We start from the raw sequence: 27406 nt of genomic DNA on the forward strand, positions 1-27406 counted from the left end.
ATGTATATAACTTTTTTGTGTATGTATATATATATATACCAAAAAAAAATTATACATAGGATATAGGACATTCATTCTTTGTTGTTGTTAAGTGCCATCGAATCAGATCTGACTCATGGTAACTGTGTATACAGTTTCCAAGGAGCGGCTGGTGGGTTTGAAGCATCAACCTTGTGGGTAGCAGTCCAGAGCTTACACCATTAATACAGTGCTATACCATTAATTCTCTGGGCATTCTGAAAGGACTGCTTTCAAAATATCAGTGCATTAGAAAAATCATTGAATTAGAGATGTGGATAACTGTGTCCCAATATTGTTTCCACTATTGGTATTAATATCTTAACAGCTGGAAGGAATCTCAAAGGGTATTCAGGTCACCTGTTTAATTTTATGAATTAGGAAATGGAAGCCCGAAATAGGTTAACTGCCTTGACCAAAGCCTTGGAAGCAAAGTCACAAAACTGGGACTCAGACACTAGCATTTTCATGCCTAGTGATCTTCTTATAGTACTGTATTAACTTAGTATACCCGCTCCCTAAATGGACTCCTCAGTACAAGTACAGTAGACCAGAACAATGGTTTTCATATGCCAGTCTCTAGGTAATTTTGGGGTTCCACAAGACAACTTAGGGGGCACTTAAAATTGGTTATAAGATAAAGATAGTTGGGGTTTGGAGCCTCATTAGGATTCTGTGTAGGACTCTATTTAAAAAAATAATTTCAGGGATAAATAGAAATTTGAAAACCACAGTTATAGATGGCCCACTTCTAAGTTTGAGAAATACTAAATCATCTTGATTACCAGAGTAAGTCAGAAAGTATTGCTACTGGGGTTCCGGTTCATACATGCACAGGCTAATCCCAAACAAAAATGTGTTTAAATCTGTCTCTGTGACCAGTGGATGACAACAGGCAAGTTCCCTCAGCAATAGTCCTGTTACAGTGCCTTCTAAATGAAGGACCAATTAAACAGTGCATTTCTAGAGGATTTACTAGGCCAGTTAGATTGAAGGCAGAGTCTTCATCTCAGAAGTTTATGGTGACTATTTATGAGGATTCCAAAAGGGTAATCTTGATAAAATTTCAACTCTCAAACTATATGTTGTGTTCTATCAAGTAGATTTTGACTCATATCAACCTTGTATGACAGAGAAGAAATGTCCTGTCTGGTTTCCTAAGGGGCAATCTTTACAGGAGCAGCTTGCCAAGGCTTTATCCCATGGAATGACTGATGACCATTTGTATGTAGCAACTGAGTGCTTTAGCAATGCACCACCAGGACTTCCCTGGGTTGATTCAAGTCACCAACCTTTCTGATAACAATCAAGGGCTTAGAGATTGAGGCAACCCAGGGATTCCTATGGTAAGTCATATAGTGAGTTTTATATCACTCATGTTTATCAACATCTTTACAATAAATTAAAAAAATAACATTTACATTTCTGTTTATATATAGAAAATTATGTTTATTTATTTAGTAGTCAGTTGTTGTTTTGAGTGGTTTCCATGGAAGGAAAACATAGTAGTGTGCTTCAGTAAGGGGTACAGCCTTGGAAACCTTATGAGGCAGTTCTACACTGTCTTATTGGGTTGCTATGAGTTGGAATTGACTCAGTAGCAATGGATTAGGCTTAGTCTGTGCCAGGTAGTATTCTCAATGCTGAGTTTGCAGTGAGGAATAAGACCCAGAGTCCTTGCTTTCACAAATAAGATAATTTCAGATGGTAGTAGAGCTATGAAGACAATAAAAGATGGTAATATGTATATGTATAAGTATGATAGATTGCAAGAAAACATCTAAGGCCATTCTAATGCTAGAAGAAACTCAAATTTATTCATGGTAGTTGACCATTTACTACAGTTGTCTGCATTTTTCTTTTGTTTGGTCAGATTTAATGTTTTGTACTTTAAAAAAAAATTATTTAAGAAGGTTCATAAGTGCTGTAATTTAATCAAAGGATTGCATAAATTGCATAAATTTCTATCTTATGCACTTTATGGCACAGTGGTTAGGTGCTTGGTTCATAACACAAAGGTCTGCAGTTTTAACCCACATAGAGGGTCTATGGTGTTGCCCTGTGGGTTAATGCTCTGGGCTGCAAAGTTGGTTTGAACCACAAGGGCAATGGTTCAAGCTTACCAGCTGCTCTTTGGAAACTCTACACAAGTTGTCATGGGTAGGAACTGACTTGACAGCACTTAACAACAACAACAGAGGGCTACCAGAGACAAGATCTGGTAATATTTGCCTATAACTATTGCAGCCTAGGAAGCCCTATGGGGCAGTTATTCTCTGTCATCTAGGGTCTCTAGTCATAATCGATTCAGTGGCAGTCAGCAGCAACATTTTATACTGAAGAGCAGTAAATATTTTATACCCAAACAACAAGTTGATTAAATATAAAATTATTGAGTCATATTTTATTTCCTTCAGAATTTTATAGGCATTGATATTGGACTGATAAAATTTCTAAGCAAGATCCTAAAGGATTCTTGTGGTTTCTCCTTGCTGCTTATAGTAAAATGTGAGAAGAAAGACATCCACTTAAAAGTGAACCTTGCAGAATTAAAATAGAACTGAAAGGTTTGGAAAATTCTATCATACCAACTAAGGACACATGTCCTAGAATGTTCATCAATTAGGTAGATCCATCAGTTACAGGCTTAATTTCTTTCACCAAAGAAATTAAGCCTGTTATGGATGGATCTAACTAATTACCATGATAGAAAACTCATCAGTTTAGGCTAAAGGGCACAGAGAAAGAATGAAAGGAAAGAACACTTTCTGCTTCTTGGAATTCTACAGACAGAAAACAGACCAAAGGAGCTATATCTGTAGTCTTCCAAGAAAACAAAGGACCATACTTAGAGCACCTTGGAGATCAGCAGCCTGCTGGAAGATGCATAGGAAGAAGAACCTTCTTGTTTTAAATGGGTGGAGACATGATCTCTTGGATCTCAAAGATTGGGACAACAGCCTCCTAGGTTTCAAAGATCTGGATCTTCACAAACCCGTTAATAGAGTGGGGCCACCATTTAGGTATGCCAGAGGGATGGAGCTGTCACTCAAAGCTGAGGGAGTGGAAGTGACACACCCTAGGGACAGAGCAGAGCCTGCCAGGGTTGAGAAGGTGCGATTGCCATTCAGATTAGGAAATGGGTCGTCATAAATTCAAGGGAGCAGATTCTCCATCCCTGAAGGCCTGAAAGGTGGAGTTGAAACACAGGGCTGAAAGGTCTCCACCTGGAATTCAGAAGGCTTAACCAATACCCAGAGACTGGAGGATGAGGCCATTGCCATGATGATCTCAGAGAACAGAGAATTCTTACCAAGTGATGAGAGTTAATGTATTTTTTTCTTTTTTCTTGCAGGGTTTTGGATGTACTGTTATCTTATTTCCCTCAAATCTCTCCAATTTATAATGGAAATGTTTGCACTGTACTTGTTCTACCATTGTACTTTAGACACTGTATTCTAGATTTCACTGATTTACAGATGAAAATGAATTTTGTTCCAGATTAGAATATGGCTAAAATAGTACTCATATTTGATCTAGATGATATAGAAAATGAGATTATGGACTTGGAGCTGATTTAAGGCTTTGGGGATCATGAAATTGGATGAATGTTTTGCATGTAGCAACTAGATGGATTTTTGTTTGCCCAAGGGTGGAATATTATAGACTGAATTGCATCCAGACAAAAATATGTGTTGTAAATCTTAAACTCTATGCCTAAAGTTATAATCCCATTTGGGAATGGGTTCTCTTTCTTTTGCCAATGAGGCATAATTAATGTAGGGTATGTCTTGAGTCAATCTTTTTTACATACAAAAGAGATGAAATAAGCATAGCAAAGATGGAGTAAGATGTTGTTGTGTCCCTTTGGGTTGGTTCTAACCCATAATGACCCTGTCTTGGGTTTCCAAGGAGTGGCTGGTGAGTTTGAACTACCCACCTTGCAGTTCAAACCAAGTTTGCAGTCCAGTACATTAACCCACAGTGCCCCTAGACCCCAAGCAACATGGATATCTCAGAGAAACCAAGAAGCCTAACTGAGGAGACAAGGCCCTTCTCTAGAATCTATATAGAGAAAGCCTTTCCCTAGAGTTAGTGCTCTACACTCAGACTTATAATCTCCTTACCTATGTGGAAACAAAGTTTTGTTTGCTAAAGCCTTCCACTTGTAATATTTCTTTATTATAGTAGTACAGTGGCAGCAGCAATGTACTGAAGCATAACAGTTGTTAGAATGTTGAAGGACCAGAGGACCAGACAGTGATTTGCTTTATTGTGCAGAGGGTCACTATAAGTTGGAGTTGACTTGATGGCATCTAACAACAGCACTGGTAGCGTAGTGGTTACGAATCGGGCTGCGAACCTTAAGGTCAGCGGTTCGAGACTACCAGCTGCTCCGCGGGAGAAAGATGAGGCTTTCTACTCTCGTAAGGATTTACACCCTTGGAAACCCTGTACAGGGTCGCTATGGGTCGGAATCGACTCGACGGCACTTAACAACAACAACAACAACAGCACTAGATAACTAAGAAAAGCACTATTGGTGCAAGAGTGAAAGTTGGATCTGTTGAGCACTTAGAACAGAAACATAGTTAAAGACATTGGAAGACGTATTAGGCATTAATAATCTGCTAGTCACTGTTCATAACTTAAAATGATAGGAGAACCCTTCATGTACCTGAAATCAGGTGGGATCATTTCTAGAAAGTGGTCATCTCTAGCGGAGTTTATATTTTTATAACCAAACTCTGTTCTGGTTACTAAGTGTTACATAATCCACAAAGATGAATTATGTTTAGGCAAAAATTATTAGCTTTTGCATAAATTAATATTGTAGAATTCCAAACTAGTTTGTATGAAGTATCAGAAAACAAATTTGTAGTTAATTTTCCAAAGAATCAGTTGTTCAAGACAAAAAAAAAAAAGTCTCCCTAGCCAATTCAAAACAAATTCTGAGTTCTCATTAAATATAGTGTTGACTTGCCAAATATTTATTATTTATCAAATATTTGAAAAACAACAATTCACGAGATACTGTGCTGAACATTCTGTGGGATACAAAAATGAATCAAACATAAACTCTGTCCTTAGATGTTTATAGACTAAATGGGGAAATAAGACACATGTTCCAGTGGTCCATTCGTCCATTGGACTAATTGTTTCTATGTGTGTGCAGAATTAAAAATCAGAGAGAGAAATACACTTCAGTTCAAAAGAGGATCAATTAGTGCATACTGGGAGCTAGGGTGGGCAGTAGGCAGTCGTTTAGGGGCAGCTTCATGAGAAAAGGTGCTTTTGAGGCTAGGTAAGACTTCAACAGGTGTTAATAGAAGATACAGATATTCTAGGATGAAAAACAATGCAGTTGTGGGATGACATCAAGAACATCATACATGAAGAAAGAAAAAAGTCATTAAGAAGATAAGAAAGAAGGAAAAGATCAAAATGATGTCAAAAGAGACACTAAAACTTGCTCTCCAGTATAGAGATGCTAAAACAAAAGGAAGAAATGAGAAGGTGCAAGAGCTGAACAGAAAATGTCAAAGGTTAGCTCGAGAAGACAAACTCAAATATTACAACAAAATGTGCCAAAATCTGGAGTCAGAAAACCAAAAAGAAAGAACATGCTCAGTATTTATCAAGCTGGAGGAACTGAAGAAAAAATTCAAGCCTTGACTTTCGTTATCGAAGGATTCTCTGGGAAAATTATTGAATGATGTAGAAAGCATCAACAGAAGATGGAAGGAATACAGAGAGTCACCGTACTGAAAGAAATGGTTGATATTCAACAGTTTCAAGAGGTAGCATATTATCAAGAGCCAATAATACTGAAGGAAGAAGTCCAAGAAGGCACTCACTCATCTATGCCAAGATATTTGGAAGACAACTCTCTGGCTGACTGATTGGAAGAGATCCATATTTGTGCCCATTCCAAAGAGAGGTGACCCAAAGGAATGCGGAAATCATCGGACAGTTTCTTTGATATCCCATGAGAGTAAAGTTTTATTAAAGGTAATACAGAAATGGCTGCAAGCATACATTGACAAAGAACTTCCAGAGGTTCCAGCTGGATGCAGAAGAGGACGTGGAACAAGGGATATCACTGCTGATGTCTGATGGATCTTGGCCGAAAGCAGAGAATACCAGAGAGATGTTTACCTGTGCTTTATTGACTATGCAAAGGCTTTCAATAGTGTGGATTATAAGAAGGTATAGACAATATTGCAAAGTATGAATATTCCTGAACACTAATTGTGCTCATGAGGAATCTGTACAAGAGGCAGTTGTTTGAACAGAACATGGGAACGCCGAATGGTTTAAAATTAAGAAAGTGTACAACAGGGTTGTATTATTTTACCATACTTATTCAAACTGTATGCTGATCAAATAATCTGAGAATATGGGTTCTATGAAGAAAAACATGGCATCAGGATTGTAGGAAGACTCATTAACAACCTGTGATATGCAGATGATACAACCTTGCTTGCTGAAAGTGAAGTGGACTTAAAATATTTACTGATGAAGATCAAAGAGCACATTGTATTTAAATGTAAAGAAAACAGAAATCCTCATCACTGGACCAATAAACAACATTCTTATCAATGGAGAAAAGATTGAAGTTGTCAAGGACATCATTCTTCTTGGATCAACTATCAACACTCATAGAAGCAGCAGTCAAGAAATCAGAGGACATATGGCATTAGGCAAGTCTGCTCTACAAGACCTTTTTAAAGTGTTTGAAGAGCAAAGATGTCAGTTTGAGGACTAAGGTGCACCTGACCCAAGTCATGGTGTTTTCAATAACCTCATATGCATGTGAAAGCTGGACAGTGAATAAGGAAGACCGTAGAAGAATTGATGCTTTTGAGTTATGGTGTTGGAGGAGAATATTGAAAGTGCCATGGGCTGCCAAAAAGACAACAGATCCGTGTTGGAAGAAGTACATTCAGAGTGCTCCTTGGAGGCCTGAATGGCTAAACTTCATCTCTCATACTTCAGACATATTGTCAGGAGGGACCAGTCACTGGAGAAGGATAGCATGTTTGGTAAGGTGGAGGGTCAGAGAAAAAGTGGAAGACCCCCAGTGAGATGGATTGGAAAAGTAGCAGCATCAATAGGCTCAAGCGTGGCAACAATTGTGAGGCTGACCCAGGACTGGGCAGTGTTTTGTTCTATTGTGCATATGGTCACTATGAGTCAGCACCGACTTGATGGCACCTAACAACAATAAATAAATATAAACCTCTAAAAAATATATAACAGGACCTTTATTATCTGGATTTCATTATTTTCTTGTACAACTATGAATTAATTCTCATCCTAGAGTTAGAAAAAGAAATCTGCTGCTGCTCCTTTCTCTTCCACCGTGTCTTTAAAGTATTAAAAAGTAAAGTTGAGGGTGAAGGTGTGCTTGACCCAACTCACTGTATTTTTAATCGTTCATATACGTGTGAGCAATTATTCTTATAAGAGGCATCAGCCACCACTCGATTGCTAGTTTGTTGTAATGTAGTGGCTTGCATGCTGCTGTGATTCTGGAAACTGTCACTGGTAAATTAAATATCAGTAAGGTCACTCATGGTGGACAGGCTTCAGCAGAGCTGTCAGATTTAGACTGGGAAGAAGAGACTGACTGCTTCCAAATATTTAGTCACTGAAAACCTATTTAATAGCAGTGCAACACTGTCAGCACCAGAATATTGATTATTGAAACATGATGAAGACCATCAGAATATTGTCCGTATAGTGATGGAAGATGACTCCCTCAGGTTGGAAGGTCCTCAGGATATTACTGGGGAAGAAGTACCTCCTCAAAGTAGACTTGACCATGATGATGAGAATGGAGTAGTTTTCAGGACCCTCATTAGCTGGTGGAGCACATCTCAAAACGAGGAGAAACAACTGTAAGCAGTCACTTGGACAACCTGTAGTGTGTAACCACATCTGTCTGGAGAGATCACACTGAAGAACTGAAAAGAGTAGTCTTGACTATATATGTGTCTTCAAAAAGTTTGTGTAAAAATGATATAAAAGACAGGATTTTTCAGGAACTTTTTGAAGGCCCTTGTATATATCCTAAATTATAGGTTTTTCCATTCCACTTAATTATTTGACAAAAGAAGTGAACCAAAAAAGTAATGAGAACTATTTTCAACAAGCATACTATAACTTAACCATCTTTGCTCAAAAAACAAACAAATTTAAAATAATTTCGAACCAGAGCTTTTTGATTCTCACAAAGATGGTATTCAATATTACTTAACTATCGACAAATGTCAAATGCAACTTTCAAAAAATAAAGATAATAGTAAGAATGTTCCACTTATATTTCTTCTAAAAGTTTTATGGCTTTAGCTCTTATATTTAGGCTTTTGAGTCAAATTTTGAGAATTAAAAAAATATATTAGGACACCAAACATTATACTTTTTGAGTGGTATTCCCCTGAAACATTTCTTTCGTCATTAAATGGACTTGTATCATCAACAAGGAAATTAGTGGACCATAGATGTGTGGATTGATTTCTGGACCACCACATCTAGATTGTTTTGAGTACTATATCTTAGCAATATTGAATCTTCCAATCCTTGAACATGGGGTATCTTTCCACTTATTTAAGTCTTTTTTTTTCTTTCTTTCACCAGTGTTTTACGGTTTCCAGTATACAAATTTTTCACCTCCTTGGTTGAATTTATTCCTAGATATTTTATTCTTTGAGTTGCTATTGTAGATGGAATTTTTACTTAATTTCCCTTTCATATATACGTTTTTCATTGCTGGTGTATAGAAGCATAACTGATTTTTTTTGTGTGTGTTGAACTTTTATCCTGCAAATTTACTGAATTTGTTTATTAGCTCTAATAGTTCTTTTTTGGATATTTTTTGAGATTTTGTATATATATATGATTATGTCTCTGTGGATGAAAGCCATTTGATTTCTTCCTTCCTAATTTGGATGCCTTTTACTTCTTTTTCTTGCCTGATTGCACTAGCTAGAAAGTCCAATACAATGCTGAATTGTTGTTGTGAAGTGCTGTAAGTTAGTCATAGCAACTCTGCATGAGTGGCTGGTGACTTTGAACTGCTGGCCTATGGTTAGCAGACCAGGGCTTATCCTAAATGCCACATCAGGACTCTGTGATAGCAGTCATCTTTGTCTTGTTCCTGATGTTAGGGGGAAAGCTTTCATTCTTTCACCATTGAGTAAGATAGTATCTGTGAGATTTTAGAAGAAATGTGGATGCATTCTTCTATTCCAAGTTTGTTGAATGCTCTAATTGTCATATTGGTAAATCCATAGGAACAGAAAGTAGATGAGTAGTTGTTAGAGATTGGGTAGACGGAAGGATCGGGAATGACTGCTGATGGTAATGTGTTTATTTTTGAGTCCTGGAATTAGCTAGTGGTTTTTAATATACTAAAAGCCTCTGAAAATATACATTTTGAATGATACATTTTGTGATATATGAATTTTATCTCATTAATTTTTAAAAGAATAACTAGAAATAAGAAACTTAAAATTTGATAGCTTCACTATCAAAGCAAGTACATGAAAACAAAATTATTTACCTATTGTTTTAGCTAATATTTTAAAAAAATAAACATACTCAGTATTGGCAAGGATGAATCTCATATTGCTATTAAAAACTGTGAATTGGCCAATCCATGCCAGAAAATAATAATATTTATCAAGAATCTAAGGTGTCTTGGTAGTACAGCAGTTAAGCACTTGGCTATTAACTGACTGGTCGATGGATCAAATATACCATCTTCTCTGCAAGAAAAGAACGTGGCTGTCTGCTTCTGTAAAGATTATTTATTGTTGATAAGTGCCATTGAGTCAGTTCTGACCCATAGTGATGCTGTATAGGGTTTCGAAGGAGAAGCTGGTGAGCTTGAACCACCGACCTTGCAGGTCAAATGACTTTGCAGTCTAACGCTTTAGCCCACAGTGCCACACCAGGACTCCTCTGTAAAGATTACAGCCCTGGAAACCCTATAGGGAAGTTCTACTCTGCCCTACAGGGTCGGGATGAATCTAAATCAACTCAACAGCAGTGGGTTATCAAGAATATTAAAATTCTGGTTCCATTTGATCATTCATCATAATTTAGGAATCTATAGTCTATAGACCTGATGTGCCACTGTAGTATAAGCACTGTACTGCTAACTGTAAGATCGCCGTTCAAATACACCAGCAGCTCTTTGGAAACCCTATGCAAACAAATCTTAATAAACTTAAACACATAAAAATACTACAAAACATCTTCAAAGATCACAGTGCTTTGAGTTGGGATGGGCACAATGGCATTTGACAGCAATAACACCAACATATAGCATAGTTAGCAAGCCATGTAGAAGGAGACCTTTATTATTTATTATGAACCTTCCTTTCTTCTGAGGTAGGTGGAAAGGAGCAGTCTCACATTTACCCTGGCCCAATTTTGATTCTATATTATAATTCATAGTGTTTCTATTTCTTCTACAATTCTATTCTATGTCCTTAGTCCCATGTGAACCTCATCTGGTAATTGTAATTAATCCTAAACATTTGTCCAGCACAGAGTCCTGGCTTGGATCCTGGTTCTTCCACTGGGCAATCCTGGACCTCAGATTCTTTGTGAAATTTAGGTTAAAAAGAGCATCTCTTTCATAGGTGTGTTGTGAGGATTAAATTAGTTAATACATAGAAAGCACTTACACCATGACAAGCACTCCAAAATGTTGATATGATTATGATCTCCCTAACTTTCCTTCTATCTGTGTTTATTATCCCAAGTTAATTATAATTATTTAAAATTCAACAACTAGCTATTATGCATATTTAATGTTTCTCATTTTTTCTACTAAAATGGAAATGCATAGGAGATATTCTACAAATAATTATAAAATGAATTAAAATAAAATTTATTCATGTAAATGTCTATTTTAATACACATAGTTCTTAGAACTTTAAAAGTATTTAATGTTAGGGCTTTTGGTTTAAGGTGGTAGACTAGGCAGATGCACTACACAGACCCTCAATAACAAAGATTCGGGAGATCAAATGAAGTAGACACAGATGTTAAAATGAGGAACCCTCAGCTTTAGAGGAAAGGTTAGAGAAGTGAATTGAGTGCCTTTAACATACACAACACCTTTTGGTTGTTGCTCTTAAGTGACGTTGAGTCAGTTTTGACTCCTAGCGAACCTGTGTAGGGTTTCTGAGGAGCAGCTGGTGAGCTTGAACTGCAGATTTGTGGTTCAAACCGACCTTGCGGTTCAGTGCATTAACCCACAGCACCACACCAGGACTCCAGACAACCTGTTGTTGTTGTTGTTAAGTGCCTTCGAGTCGGTTCCTACCCATAGCGACCCTGTACAGGGTTTCCGAGGGTGTAAATCCTTACGGGAGTAGAAAGCCTCATCTTTCTCCCGCGGAGCAGCTGGTAGTTTCGAACTGCTGACCTTATGGTTCGCAGCCCGATTCGTAACCTAGGTCTATAAAAACTCCATCCAGGGTGCAACCCATATTTAAGGCTGTTGTCTTTGATATTCATTACTAAGTATTTTAAGTCTCCTTCCCTTTCAGCAAGCAAGGTTATATCATCAGCATATCACAGGTTGTTAATGAGTGTCTTCCAATCCTGATGCCACATTTTTTCTTCATATAATTCAGTTTCTCAGATTATTTTCTTAGCATACAGAATAAGTATGGTGAAAGAATGCAATGCTGGTGCACACCTTTCCTGATTTTAAACCACTCAGCATCCCTTCTTCTGTTCAATGACTGCCTCTTAGTCTATGTACAGGTTTCTCATGAGCACAATTAAGTGTTCTGGAATACTCTTTTGCAAAGTTGCCCGTAGCTTTTTATGATCCACAGTCAAAAGCGTTTGCTTAGTCAATAAAGTTACTGTCTGCTTTCAGCCAAGATCCATCTGATGGCATCAGTGCTATCTCTAGTTTCACATCCTCCTCGGAATGTGGTTTGAACCACTAGCAGTTCCCTGTTAATGTACTGTTGCAGCGGTTTTTGACTAATCCTTAGCAAATTTTACTGGTATGTGATATTAATGATAGTTGTTCAATGAGTTCTGCATTCTGTTTGCTCACCTCTCTTTGTAATGGCACAAACATGGATTTCTTTTAATCAGTTGGCCAGGAAACTGTCTTCCAAATTTCTTGGCATAGATGAGTGAGTGCCTCCAGTGCTGCATCAGTCTGTTGAAAGATTTCAATTTGTATTCCATCAATTCCTGGAGCCTTGCTCTTTGGCAATGTCTTCTTTGCATCTTGGACTTATTCCTTCAGAATCCATTGGCTCTTGGTCATATGCTGTTTCTTGAAATGGTTGAACATCAACCAATTCTTTTTGGTACAGTTACTCGGTGTATTCCGTATTCTTTTGATCTTCTTTTGAGGCTTTTAATATCAGTCCATATTTTGCACATAGAATCTTTCAATATTTTAAATAGAGGCTTGAGTTTTTTCTTCAGGTCATTCAGCTTGAGAAATGTTGAGCAAATACTTCCCTTTTGAATTTCTAACTACAGGTCTTTGCACATTTCATTATATATATATACTTGAGTTTGTCTTCATGAACTGACCTTTGAAATTTTCAGTTCAGCTTTTACTTCCTCATTTCTTCCATTTGCTTTAACATCTCAATGCTGGGAACATGTTTCAAACTGTCTTGTGACATCCATTTTGGTCTTTTTCTTCTTTCTTGTTTCTTAATGCTATTTTGCTTTCTTCCGGTATGATGTTATTAATGTCATCCCACAACTCCTTTGGTCTTTGATCATCAGTGTCTTTATGCATCAAATCTGTTCTTGAGATAATTTCTAAATTCAGGTGGGATATGTTTGAGGTCGTACTTTGGTTCCCGTGTATTTGTTTTAATTTTCTTCAGCTTCATTCTGAAGTTGTATATGAGCTACTGATGGTCTGTTCCACAGTCTGCCCCTGGCCTAGCTTTGGCTGATGATATTGAACTTTTCCACTATCTCTTCCGATATATGCATTCAATTTGATTACTTGTGGAGTTTGACTGATTAGGTCCATGTGTATAGTAGTCTTTTTTTAAAAGTATTTGCAATGACGAAGTCATTGGTCTTGCAAAATTCTGTCATGCAATCTCCACTACTGTTTCTACTGTTACTGCTATTATGTGCTGTCGAGTTGGCTCTGACTCATAGCAACCCTGTATAGGCTTTCTACAGAGCGGCTGTTGGATTTGAACTGCAAACTACCCTTGAGGTCCAGTGCATTTTCCTGCAGTGCCACACCAGACTCCAAGACCATAGTTTCCAAATCTTTGTTTCCAACTTTTATATTACAATCACCAGTAATTATCAATACATTTTGATTGCATGTTTGGTCAATTTCAAACTGAAGAAGTTGGTAGAATTCTTCAATTTCATCACCACTGGTTTTAGTGGTTGGTCTATAAATCTGAATAATACTGATATTAACTGGTCTTAGTAGACTTATGGTTATTATCCTATCACAGGCAGCATTATAATTAAAGTTACATCTTGAAATGTTCTTTTTGATGATGAAGGCAATGTCAATCCTTTTTAATTTGTCATTCTCCTCAGAGTAAACCATATGAATGTCAGAATCATAATTGCTAATATCAGTCTATTTCAGCTCACTAATACCTAGGATATCAATCTTTATTTGTTCTATTTCATTTTTGACAACTTCCAATTTTCCTGAATTCATACTTCAAACATTCCATGTTCTGATTATTAATGGATGTTTACAGCTGTTTCTCCCCATTTTCAGTTGTGCCCCATTAGCAATTGAAGGTCCCGAAAGCTTTACTCCATTCATGTCAACAGAGTCAACTCTATTTTGAGGATGCAGCTCTTTGCCACTTGTGTTTTGAGTGCCTGCCACCCTGAGGAGGTCATCCTCTGGCATGTACCATATTTGACAGTGCTTTGGTACAATTCCTCATGTTTCAATTGTCGATATTCTGGTGTTGACAATGTTCCACTACTATTCATAAGGTTTTCAGTGTCTTATCATTCAGAAGAAGTCTGCCTCTCCTTCTTCCTAGTTTTTCTTAGTGTGGATGCTCAGCTGAAAACTTTCCACCAGGAGGTACCTTGCTAGTATTTAAAATATTGGTGGCATAGCTCCCAGCATCACAGTGACATATACGTCACCATAGTATGACAAGCTGAAAGATGTCTGGTAAACCTTTATCACGATCCTATTTAATATGTTGCTAAAATTCTTACCCAGAGCTACTAGGCAAGAAAGAGAAATTAAAGGCGTATAAATTGACAAAAGATACTCTCTCTATTTGTAGATGATTTGACTCTATATTTAGAAAATTATTGGAACTCATTGAAAGATTCAGAAAAGTGGCAGGGTACAAGGTCAACATACAAAAATTTAGTCAAATTCATTTACAATAATAAAGAGAGCTCTGAGATGGAAACCAGGAAAACAATACCATTTACAATAGCCATCCAAAAGATATACTCAGAAATAAATCAAACCAGAGAAACAAAAGACCTATACAAAGAAAAATACAAAGCAATACTAAACAAAGCCAAAAGAGACCTACCAAAAACAAAAGCAAAAGCAAAGAATGTATGGTGCTCATGGACAAAAGGCTTTACATCGTGAAAATGTCAACACTACATAAAAGCAATCTGAAGGTTTAATGTAACCCCAATTCAAATGATAACAGCTTTCTTTAAAGAGATGGAAAAACTAATCACCAACTTTACATGGAGTCCTGGTGTGGTACTGCAGGATAATGCGCTGGACTGCAAGGTCAGTCTGAACTGCATGGACGGTGGTTCAAACCCACCAGCCACTCTTTGGAAATCCTATACAGGGTCACTATGAATTAGAACCAATTTGATGGCACTTAACAACAACCATGGGTCGGAACCGACTTGACGGCACTTAACAACAACAACAACAACAACAACCATGACTTTAGATCAAACAAAAAGAGTCTCTGGATAAGCAAAGCATTATCAAAAAGGAAGAACAAAACACGAGGCCTCTCACTTCCAGGTCTCAAAACCTACTAAGCAGACACAGTATTCAGAACAGTCTGGTAATGGTACAATGAAAGGCACATAGATCATGAAACACATTTGAGAACCCAGAAGTAAATTCATTCACCTATAGTCATTTGATCATTGAAAAAGGGACAAAATACATTAAATGTGGGAGAGATCGTCTCTTTAACAAATGGTGCTAACGAAACTGGAAATCCATTTGTGGATGACTGAAACAAAACCCTTATCTCACATCATATACAAAAATGCATTCAACATAGATTAAAGACCTAAATGTAAATCCTAGAACTGTAAAGATCATCAATGAAAAAAGAGGGACAAACTTAGGTGCTCTGAACCATGGCATAAATACACTATCAAATATAACTGAAAACACTCAAAACAAAAAACAAAATAAATGACTGAGACCTCCTAAAAATTAGACATTTATATGCATGAAAAGATTTCACCAAAACAGTAAAAAGAGTACCCACAGACTTGGAAAAAAATGTTGGCAATGGCATATCAGGCAATGAACTATTATCTAAAATTTACAGAGCACTTCATCACTTCATCAAGAAGACAAATAATCCAATTGAAATATGGGTAGAGGACTTGAATAGACATGTCACCAAAGGAGATATTCAAGCAGCCAACAAACATATGAAGAAATGCTTGTGATCATTAGGCATTAGGGAGTCTTGGTGTGGTGCTGCAGGATAAGCACTGAATTGCTAACTACCAGGTCAGAGGTTGAAATCCACCAGCCAATCCTCAGGAACCATATATGGGTTCACTAAGAGTTACAACTGACTTGACAGCACTGAACAGACAGACAAAAAACCCACAAAGTAACATTTGTAGCTGTTGTTAAGTGCTGTCCAGTGAGTTCTGACTTACAGCGACCCAGTATAGGGTTTTGGAGGAGCTTGGTTGGTAAGTTTGAACAGCAAAACTTGCAGTTCAAACAAGCCTCATGGCCCAGACCTTTTCCTTTAGCATCACCAGGATTCCTTTTGTTGTTGTTAAGTGCCGTCGAGTCAGTTCCGACCCATAGCAACCCTGTACAGGGTTTCCGAGGGTGTAAATCTTTAAGGGAGCAGAAAGCCTCATCTTTCTACTGCGGAACAGCTGCTGGTTTTGAACTGCTGACCTTAAGGTTCGCAGCCCGATTCGTAACCACTACGCTACCAGAGCTCCTAGGATTCCTTTAGTGGTGGTGATGTTGTGTGGTGGAGTCAGTTCTAACTCATAGGGACTCTGTACAGGGTTTCCGAGGCTGTAAATCTTTACTGGAGCAGAAAGCCTCATCTTTCTCACATAATTTCCTCCAGGTTCATCTGACCTTTGGTCAGTCACAAAAGGACAAATATTTATGAGACCACTGCTGTATAAAGTTTAGAAAAGATTTTTCTTATAGAAGAAACATCCTATGATAGTTACCAGGGTTGGGAAGGAAGGAAAAATTATTCACTGGCTAGAAGGTAGACATTATGTTAACTTGGGTGACTCGGAAGGCAAACAAGAGGGGGATTGGCAGAGGAAAAATGAAGGTGGAGGAAAACACATGGAAGAATGCAAGAGTTAAAGTGAATAGATGTAAATATTGTTACCAGATGGTACAGGGAGGGGATTGTAATCATTGTAATGAAATGAAGTATACGATTTCTTGAATGTAAAACTGAAGATCTGCTCTGCAAACCTTCACTAAAAAAAAAAAAAAAAAAAAAGGAAAAGGTAGTTAATGTTTATTTTGGTTTTAGTGTTTTTAAAAAGTTGAAAAGTTAGGGTTGGCAAAAGAACCCTTGATTAAACCCTTGGTTTTGTCTTCAGTGATCAAATTCTTAGAGCATGACTTTCTCTTACATGGACTTTACAGTTATGCTGAGGCTTACAGTCAAGTATATGCTGAGTGAATGCTGATGGTTGATATTGTTGTTGTTGTTATGTGGAGTTGGTTCCAACTCATAGTGACCCTGTACATGGTTTTCGAGGCTGTAAATCTTTACGGGAGCAGAAAGCCTCATCTTTCTCCCACAGAACAGCTGGTAGTTTCGAACTGATGATCATGAGATTAGCAGCCCAAGTCCTAACTACTACGCTATAAGAGCTCCTTATAGATACTAATTATTTTCTTTCTTCTTCTTTCAAATTCAACACCTACTAGCTACAAACAATAAATTTAAGACTATCCTGATATTCTTTATTTGGATTAATTACTGCCAGTTATCTTCTATCCTTTGTTCTAGTCTCCTTAAGAAAAGTCATAATATTTTACTTTGTTATCATTATTGTATTTGCTGTTTTGTTTCTTAATAAGATAAACTCATCTACCTTTTCAGAAAATGTGCTATGAATCTAGTGGATAAAACTCTCTTTTTATTTGAGTTACCCATAAAATCATTTTTGGTAGTTTTACACACATATAATAATTTGCTAATGTTGGCAAACTAATAACAGTTCATTCTCTGTCGAGGTAACAAGTCATTATTCTTATCTCAAATGTTTAATGTAGTAGCATTTGTTTAATGTAGACAAATATATGTATGAACTGTAAAGTGCAGGCAAGTGCCCATTCATGTATGCTTTTTATCCATTCCTCCTTGTCACTGGACAAAATTAGAGACTTCAAATACAGTGGTCAAAATCATCTTGTGTTTCCATACTATTCCAAAAGGTATAACATGAAAATATCCAAGGTATCATCAATTCAGTATAAGAATGTGGAGTTGAAGAGAGGAATAAATTGACTAATTTCTCCTATGTTATAAACATCAGAAATGGGTCTCCTTTATCATTTGGTGTTTTATTATGATTAAAAGGGATTGATTATCTTAAATCAACATAACCCAATGTGTTACTATAACTCTAAAACCTTTAAAAATTAAGTTAGCTAATTACATATAGAAATACACACAGAGACACATACACGAGAAGGCTTCAAAAGTTCATGGAAATCTCCAATATCTTTCAATTCCATTTTCCCACAAAAATTTTGAAGACCCCTTGTATATATATTTTATTGTCATTCTCCTTCTTTTAAACTGACCTTATACTTTACTAATCATGATGTCCTTCTCCAAGGACTGGTCCCTCCTGATAGCCCTGAGACAAAATACATGAGATTAAGTCTCACCACCCTTGATTCTAAGGAACATTCCGACTGAAATTTCAAGATAGATTGGGCATTCTTGAGGTGTGTGTATTCAATATTTTTCTCCAACACCGTAATTCAAAAGCGTCAATTATTCTTCTGTCTTACTTATTTGTTGTGTAGCTTTTGCATGCATATAAGACAAATGAAAATATCTGGCTTGGGTCAAGCACACCTTTGTCCTCAAAGTGATAACTTTGCTTTTGTATCCAATTTACCCAAAGTCATTTGATTTCTCAAATGCTGATTCCATGGGCATATACACATATTCTGATAAAATAAAAGAGCTACACATCTGCTTGCATGTTAACATTGTAATGCTGCCCTATGCTATTTTCCCATTCCTATCGAATTTCTCACTGCTGTAGAATTTCCCCACTCCTATAGAATGTTTCTACAGAGACTAGCACTGTACAAGAAAGGTAGAGAAATGTAGGCAGTAAGGGTGAATTATGTTTTCATTTTTGGTAGTGAAGAGACATAGGACTAAAATGGGCAGTTGAGGATAGTTCAGGATCTAAGAAAGAATTACTTTTAACAGGCACTAAATCAACAACAGTTCTAATTTCAAATTATCCCAATAAAAATTATGAGAACAACAAACTCAGTACATACCAATCCATTGATGTTGATCATTATGATACTTCCATACTCGTTGCCTTCTTTACCTTCAAGATCACAGTCAGATGATGCTACCGGCAACAGAACAAGGATCAGGGGTGGAATTCCAAAGATACATCTAAAAGAAACTAAATCCAAAATTAAATAAGAATAAGTGTATGTTATATGTCATATTGTATTTATATGTATGTTATGTGTCATATTATATTTGATTATGTTCTTTCAATGGACTTGACCACTTATTTCTAATAAAATTTTTATCTATGTTTTGGGTTTTAGATGGTAGGGGGTAGAGAACCTTAAAAATGAATGCTAGGTAACAAGAAAAGTGAGACATTATTAGGGTATGTAGGTTTCTTTCCCTTTTTTTATTTTGAAATTATTCTTTGGGGAAGTGCAGACTAGCAGAAATTAAAAGATGTATATTCAGTTGACCATTTGAGGTCCAGTTGACTCTGACTCACGGCAACCCCACATGTGTCAGGGTAGAACTATGTCCTTAGGGTTTTCAATGGTTGATTTTTAAAAAGTAGACTTCAATTAGTTCTTCCTAGGCACCTCTGGTGGACTCAAACCTCCAACCCTAGGTTAACAGTTGAGTTCACTAACCATTTGTGCTATCCAAGGATGCAAAGGTATGATGATGGTTAATTGATCCTATTGAATATGCCTATAAGAAACGAAACTATAAGTAAGCAAGCTACATACTATTGAAATTTTAGAATCTCTGACATGTAAATTTGTGTTTATATAAAATTTGATGAAGTCCGGGTATCAAATTGCTCTCTGACTACCAAGAAAATGTTTTCTATAGTATAGTATAGTACAGTACAGTACAGTATAGTTTTGTATAGTATAGTATAGTTTTGTATAGTATAGTTGAATTTCATTTGGAAGAATTCTAGGAACTATATTGCAAGTATAACTCAGAGTTGTGAAGATGTAGCAAGACATTATGGCAGGTTTGTGAAGAAAGAGCTCCCTGTACAACCAAATTTTAAGGGTTTTGGGAATAAGAATGAGACAGCACTGTGATTACGTTCTTTTACTTTAATGGTGGTGGTGGTGATATGCCATGGAGTCAGTTAGACCCATAGCAACCCTGTATTGGGTTTCTGATGCTGTAAATCTTTACTGGAGCAGAAAGCCTCATCTTTCTCCTGCAGAACCACTGGCAGTTTTGAATTGCTGAACTTGAAATTAACAGACCGACTTGTAACCAGAGATCCTTTTTACTTTAATAATGGACCTTAAAGTGTTTACCCTTTCAAAAACAGTGACAAAGATTACATTTATATTTTGGGATATCTCTACCTATTTTTTTTTTTTTTTTAAGTACCTTTCTTCTTTAAATGGCAACTGTGTCTCTAAGAGCCCAGAGACATATACTCTGTTCAGTACTTGAATCTGACTTGTTGACGTGTGTGAAAAAATTCAATAATGTAATTTCTGGCAGTAATAATATGCTGTATAAGGAGATATGTAGGGACAAGACCACTGAAAATGTTGCTGGGAACTGTATGATATACTTGAAGTACCTGAATGATACAAACTATCTTTACTTTTTGAAGACAGGAACACAAGATGTTGCCATGACTTGTGTGGGCAACAAGCAACAAAATCAATAATGATATACTTAAGTCTTTAGGCCTCAGGCATAATATTAGTTCCTTGGATTTGAAAGAAGGTGGTTTGATTTCTTAATCCGAGAAGAAACATATATAAAAGGTTTTGCAGTCAACAGTATAGCTGAATTTCATGAACTAATCTCTGAACTAATCTCTTAGCGACTCACAGGGACTCTGTATAGGGTTTCCGAGGAACGAGGACAATTCTAGGGAATATATTGGAAGTATAACTCAGAGTTAAAGAAAGATGCTACAAGACATCATTGCAGGCTTATGAAGAAATAGCTCCCTATATAACCAAATTTTAAGGTTTCTGGGAATAAGAACTACATCAGTAGCTACTAGTGACCCACATTTTTAAAAATGAAGTAGACTAAATGGAAGATGTCTGAACAAAGATAAATCCTACATCTCATCTTCAAATGCGATTGATCTTTGACATACTGAGAGAACCAAACATTCAAGAGTGAGGCATGAAATCTATATATAGCTCTCCTGCTAAGTGTCTACATACAGGATAAGAATCAAGAATTCCCTTAGGAAATTAATACATTGATGTTAGTTTTCTTTAATTGTGTAACTACCATGTATCAGGCAGGCATTGTTAGGTGCCTTATCCATATTGTTTCTATGTGTAAATCTTGCAAGTTATTATTTTTGTAATCCATAGATCATGGTGGTATATCTGGATTTGAATCCAAGTTTACTGATGCAGTAATATTTGATCAGGAGTGGCCACAGTCTTTTGATAAGCATGTAATCATATTAATACTGAACTTCCCCCTCTGTCTCCTCTCTTGTGATTCCTTCATTCTGTAGCTTCTCAAACAATAATCAATTGGGTGGTGCTGTAGGATAAGCACTGGACTGTAGGTCAGTTTGAACCTCAAGGTCAGCAGTTCAAACTCACCAGTCGCTCTTTGAAAATCTGAATGAGTCCAAACTGACTTGAAGTCACTTAACAACAATTACAGGTAGTCCTGGATTCATGAATGAGTTTTGTTCTGATAACTGTGTTGTAAGTAAGTTCTGATGTAAGTTGAAAGCCTCATTTTTTTTTCTTTATTATCAGTATCTTTATAAATTTGATTTTCATTTGTCTATGGGGGTTGGAATGAGAATGACTACATCAGCAAATTAAGCTCTACAATATTGTATATAGTACATATTGCTAACAATAAGATGGAAAATGAAAAGATAACAGACAAGCAAGCCTAAGTGTGGCTCATAGTGACTTTAGTACATTGTAAATCAGGGACTGTCTGATTTATTAGTCTCTGACTTTGTAATCAGATTTATATAAATTATATAGAACCAAACTATTTTCTCTTACATCTTTTAGGTTCCCTAATAGTATACATAAGGAGCTTTGGTAGCATAGTGGTTATGAGTCAGTCTGCTAATCTCAAGGTGAGCAGTTTGAAACTGCCAGCCATTCCATAGGAGAAAGATGAAGCTTTCTGCTCTCGTAAAGATTTATAGCCTCAGAAACCCTATACAAGGTTGCTCTGAGTCTATGGCATACCACCACCACCACAATGGTATACTTAGGAAGGAATACATGATAAGAGAAAAGGCATATAATTTAAAATTAGCTTTAATAGGAATATAATAAACCTAAGTAAACTCTTAGATGAAAGAGGGAAATGGTTTCCTTTTTATACAAAGTGAATCTATTTTAATTTTATGTTTTAATAAATGCTGTTGCTTTATTTTCGGTGAGCACTGGATATTCTCTCCTTTTCACTTGTTTTGAAAATATTGTTGCTAGCTTCCATTAAGTTGGCCCCCAACTCATGGTGACCCCATGCACAATGAGATCGGATTGTTGCAATCCGCAGGGTTTTCACTGGCTGATTTTTGGAAGCAGATCACCAGGCCTTTCTTTCTCAGTCTATCTTGTCTGGAAGCTCTACTAACAACTGTTCATCATCATCAAAATATCTACTGATAGGCAATGGTGGCTGCTCTTGAGGTGCATTGGCTGAGAATTAAACCCAATCCCTTTCCTGGAATCCACTACCTAATTGTTGTTGTTGTTGCTACATGCTGGCAAGTGACCCTATATAAGGTTTCTGAGTAGCATCTGGTGAGTTTGAACCACCAACCTTGTGGTTCAAGCTGACCTTGCAGTGCAGGTCTTTATCCCACAGCGCCACATCTGGAATCCATCCCCAGCATTAGAGAGCTGAAATGAAGTGTTTCCCAAATTCAATTCAATCTAGTTCTATATTGAGTGGCATTTTATGAATGTTTTCACATCTTACGAATGTTTTCAAATCATGGTTTGGTGAAGACTAAACTATGTATTATGACTAAATGAAATCACATAATTCATCTGGATTCACAACTCTAAAACACAAATTGTTCTTTTGGGAAAAAAAAGGGTGTTTTTTGTAACCTTTGTTGTTGATGAATAAGTTATCCAGGTAAACTTGTTGCTTTTGTTATGTGCTATTGAGTTGATTTCAACTTATATCAACCCAATAGGACAGAATAGAAACTGAACCTTAGGGTTTCCTGGTGTTGCGCTGTAGAATAACCACTAGATAACAAAACACAAGGTCAGCAGCTCAAACCCACCAGCTGCTCCTTGGAAACCCTACACAGGCCGCTGAGTCAAAACTGACTTGACAGCACTTAACAACAACAACAACAATCTTTACAGAAATAGATTGCCACATCCTTTCTCCCACAGAAGTACTGGTGGGTTGGAAATGCAGATCATAACTTTTAGGCCACGAGGCAGTGCAAAGAAGCTTTGGAGTATGAAGAATTGAAGAATGGATTTTTTTTTTTTTTTTTTGTCTTGGTATAACAATAAGGCTTATGTGACTAACTTAACTGAATGGTAGAAGCTATTTAAGCTTTACTGGCCTGATTTCTAAAACATGAAATTTTAAATTAAAAGATCTCTCAATGTGTCAACAAGACGAATTGATACAGTGGCTGCAACATTGGGCTGAAATATAGCAACACTGTAAGGCTGGCTTAAGGTAGAGTTTTGTCCTGTTCTACACAGGTTCCATATGAGTCAGAACTACACCAAGGCACTGACAACAACAATTTGTTTCCCAGCTCTCAAACACCTGAATTCTAAGAATTTACAGAAACTCTTTTGATTTGGAATTGCCTCAGGGACAATAATGCAAACACAGGCAGCAACTCACACCCACATCTCTCAAGTGCCCAGTTTTCACTAATGACTTGCAGTTTGGTCTGTAATTGTAATTGAAGTTATTTCTCTACACAACACAGAGAGAGTAACCGATTATCTAGTTTGAGGGTGCCTTTCTACATTACTGTCACAAGGGGAACGGGACTCTATATTTTGTTTTGCTTATATTTGTTTCATTCTACATAGACTCCTGCCTCTCCCCCATCCCTGAATTTTTCATTAGGTTACAGAAAAGTCAAACCATAAGGAATAACGAAAGGCAAGTTTAGGCTTGTAGAATTGTCTTTAAATCTCCTCAAGGGATTGAGACTGGAGAATTTGCTATCACTAGGGAATATGGTTAAACTAGAATAATGGTTGGCTAAAACTTCTTGTTGGTTTTTAATTTAAGCCAAATAATACATTCATTCCCAACAGCTTAAATTATAGGGTCAGAGTGAACATAAATAAATTAGTTTTTGCAGTTCATGAAGTCCATTGTTTCATTGGTCTTTAAGAACTAGATGAGATTGGGCACATTCAGTGTGATATGGCCGTAGACAATCTTTAAGAACGATAAATGTGTGCTGAGTGTCCATTATAAACATGATTTGTATTGGTTTCCTGGAATTAAGAGTGAAATGATCAAGGACAGGCAGGAAGAAAAGACACTAATTGAATAGATTTGTTGTTGTTAAGTGCAGTCAAGTTGGTTCCGACACATAGTGACCCTGTATAGAGCTTCTGAGGAGCGACTGGTGGACTTGAACCACTGACCTTGTGGTTCAAACTGACATTGCAATTAAGTGCTTATCCTATAACACCACACCAGGACCCCAACTGAATAAAAAAGACTTGGTTTTAATACTTTAATATGAATAATTGGTAAAATCACATAGGTGAGTAAGATAAAAAAGTTAAACCAATAAACAGTGAAGAATAACAATATATTATATAAAAATTAATTTTAAATGAATTTGATTATGTGTAGATAAATGGGTCTAATATTTGTTACAACCAATACTAAGACTGGATAAAAATTTCCTTCCACAAGTATCTTGCTAAATACTTAAAGACATTCTACAGCTATGCATGATATTGTATGCAATATTTCACTTAATTCCATAACCTCTTCTTGAGGTTGCTGTTGCTGTTGCTGTTAAGCGTCGCCGAGTTGGTTCCGACTTAGCAACACTGTATAGGATTTCCAAGGAGTGGCTTGTGGGTTTGAACCATCACACTGTGGTTCAAATCGACCTTTTGGTCTAATGCTTTTCCTACAGTGCTACTCCAGGACTCCGTACTGCTGATTATTAATATTTTAAAGATAAGATACTGGGACACAATGAAAAATGTTTCTAGACATGTACTACTGTGTCTAGTAGAAAGAGCTAGAATTCAAATATAGAACTGTTAAGTTGATGATTCCAGAAATTGATCTCTTAGCCACTGAGCTATATTGTTGTTGTTAAGGGCTGCCAGGTCAGTTCTGACCCATAACGACCCTGTATAGGGTTTCTGAGCAGCGACTGGTGAGCTTGAACCGCTGACTTTGTATAGAGCTTCCCCTGTAATTACTTCTTGGTTCAAATGACTTTGCAGTCTAGCACATTAACCCACAGCAGCACACCACGACTCTACTGAGCTATATAGCTTCCTATAAAAATAACTGTGTATGTGTTGACAAATGGGATACAGAAAGTAATTATGAAACTGGAATATAAACTCTTATTTCGGGGGAAAAAAAAACTCCTCTAAATATCTGCTTTCATTACACTAGGCTATGTATCAGGGGTGAAAGCTTTCCCGTTTTTGTTTTAGATATTTAAACATTGTGTGGTGCCATGTTTATTTCTCCTTTTTACCTGTTTGGTGTATCCAATTTGGTGTATTATATCTCTCTCTTTTCTTAATCTGTTTTTCCAGCTTCAAATATAATTACCTAAAGTAGATAGCCAATTGAGTACCAAATAGTAGGTCCTCAACTATTTCAACCCCCTGTCCCCAAAGTAATAACAAAACAAAAGGGTAAAATGTAATTCCATTCATAAACTGAAATCTCTTGGAATAAAATACAGCCAGTCATTCATATTATAATCATTATTATTAGAAGTTTAGAATTCTAATATTTGTTTGCTAATAGCAACTCATGGTGTATAATTAATGTAGATATAGTTACGGCAATAAAAGTGATTACTTTTATTGATTTGCATCTCCACATAGGACAGTAGGTTATGTAAGGATTAGAACCAGGATCCCAACAAGAAGTAATTACAAGGGAACTATAGGCATTGTAAAGAAAATGGGAGCTTCAAAGAGTTCACAGGAAACTTTAATTACTTTTTAATTCTATTTTCCAAGAGCTTTTTGAAGCACCCTTATACAATTATATATATATAAATTCCTGGTGTGGTGCTGTGGGTTAATGCACTGGACTGCAAGGTCTGCTTGAACCGCAAGGTTGGCAGTTCAAGCTCACCAGCCACTTCGCAGAAACCCTATACAGGGTCGCTATGAGTAGGAACCGACTCGAGAGTACTTAACAACAACAACATACATATATGTGTGTGCATATATATACACACACACACACACACATATATATATAAATTACTGCGTTTGTGCTTCTTGCTGATTTATATTATTTAATACATATGAAAGAAGAAAGTGTTCTTTTGATCTAATGGAGTAACTGGAGAAAACACACAGATTAGGTATCAGAAGAAAGAACAATTTGCACGATATTCTGCTATTCTCCCCCGCCTTCACCTTCTTTTGCTGAGAAAGTACTTACTGTACAACACTCCAGCTTCCTTTATCCGAGTGTCTGAGCCTTTCCTGTCACATCCCTTTTCCCCCTTTTTCTTCCAGTAAAAGCTTTAGCTCTTTCCACTTGGCCAGACGGTAACCAACAGAATTTCGCTTAAAAGAAATTTATTTCGTTTAAATGAAATATATTAGATCTCAGTGAGGTTCTAGAATTTAGAGTTACGCCTATTTAATCCTGCTTCCAATAAGTGCGTGCATATAGGGGAAAACACACACACACACCCAAACCTTAAAGCTGGCTTTAAATCAGTGCCAGCCCCAGGATTAGGGTTCCCAGAAAAGGCGCAAGGTACAGCCCCAGTCGGAAACTCCCAGCCTCACTGAGGGGGGAAAACGGGGTTTTCCAGGGACCTGTCCCTGTAGGGTTTAAAAGCGCTTCCCGTGGGAGCTTCGCTTTCACTTCTGCTGGGAGTTCGGAACTACAAAAGCCTAGCTACTAGCGGATCCCCAGGCGCCTGTGAGTAACTTGGTGCAACCAGGGGTAAGGGCATGGCGGGTTGGACGCCAGGTTGGGAGAGTGCAGCGCTGACTGTGGGCAGAGAGAAGAACAAAACAGAGAAGCACTTGCGACCTGCTGCAGGCTACCACCACTAAGCAGAGTAGCAGCTGCAGCGCTCATTCTCTGAACAGAAAGCAGGCGTCCGGGACTGTCTAGCAGTCTGACAGGCGGTGAAGCTCCGGGTGCTAGTAGCTATAGGCTGCGGTGCTCAGGCGCAGTAGACTGCGGCGAAGCGACAGATCCAGTGCGCTCTGCAGGTACAAAGTGCAAGGTCTGGCTGTTCCCGGACGCGCCTGGCCACCAGGGCGGGCAGCGCGCCCCAGAGTACCCCCTCCACCCACCCCCCGTGTGCCAGGAGCGCTGCTTGTACGCCGGCGAGAGACAAACGTGCTTACCATGGAACATGGTCTGCGGGAGGCGGGCTTAGTCATGATGACCGCAACAACTGCAGCAGGAGCAAGCTCTCACCGCCCATAGTCTTTTCCCTG

General features: G+C 37.4%; 1 protein-coding gene across 1 annotated transcript in view; it reads right to left on the reverse strand.

The window, feature by feature from the left end:
* IL7 (interleukin 7) overlaps positions 1-27323 on the reverse strand; it is a 78263-nt gene extending 50940 nt beyond the window's left edge. The window contains exons 1-3 of the mRNA XM_006830893.1: positions 27314-27323; positions 18800-18933; positions 17195-17197 (exon numbers count right to left, since the gene is read on the reverse strand). Of these exons, the coding sequence (XP_006830956.1) occupies positions 17195-17197; positions 18800-18933; positions 27314-27323 (147 nt within the window). The remainder of the gene's footprint in view (positions 1-17194; positions 17198-18799; positions 18934-27313) is intronic.
* Positions 27324-27406: the final 83 nt, after the last annotated feature.

The sequence above is a fragment of the Chrysochloris asiatica genome, unplaced genomic scaffold (genome assembly GCF_000296735.1).
Source record: "Chrysochloris asiatica unplaced genomic scaffold, ChrAsi1.0 scaffold00001, whole genome shotgun sequence".
In the NCBI taxonomy this organism is placed as follows: domain Eukaryota; kingdom Metazoa; phylum Chordata; class Mammalia; order Afrosoricida; family Chrysochloridae; genus Chrysochloris; species Chrysochloris asiatica.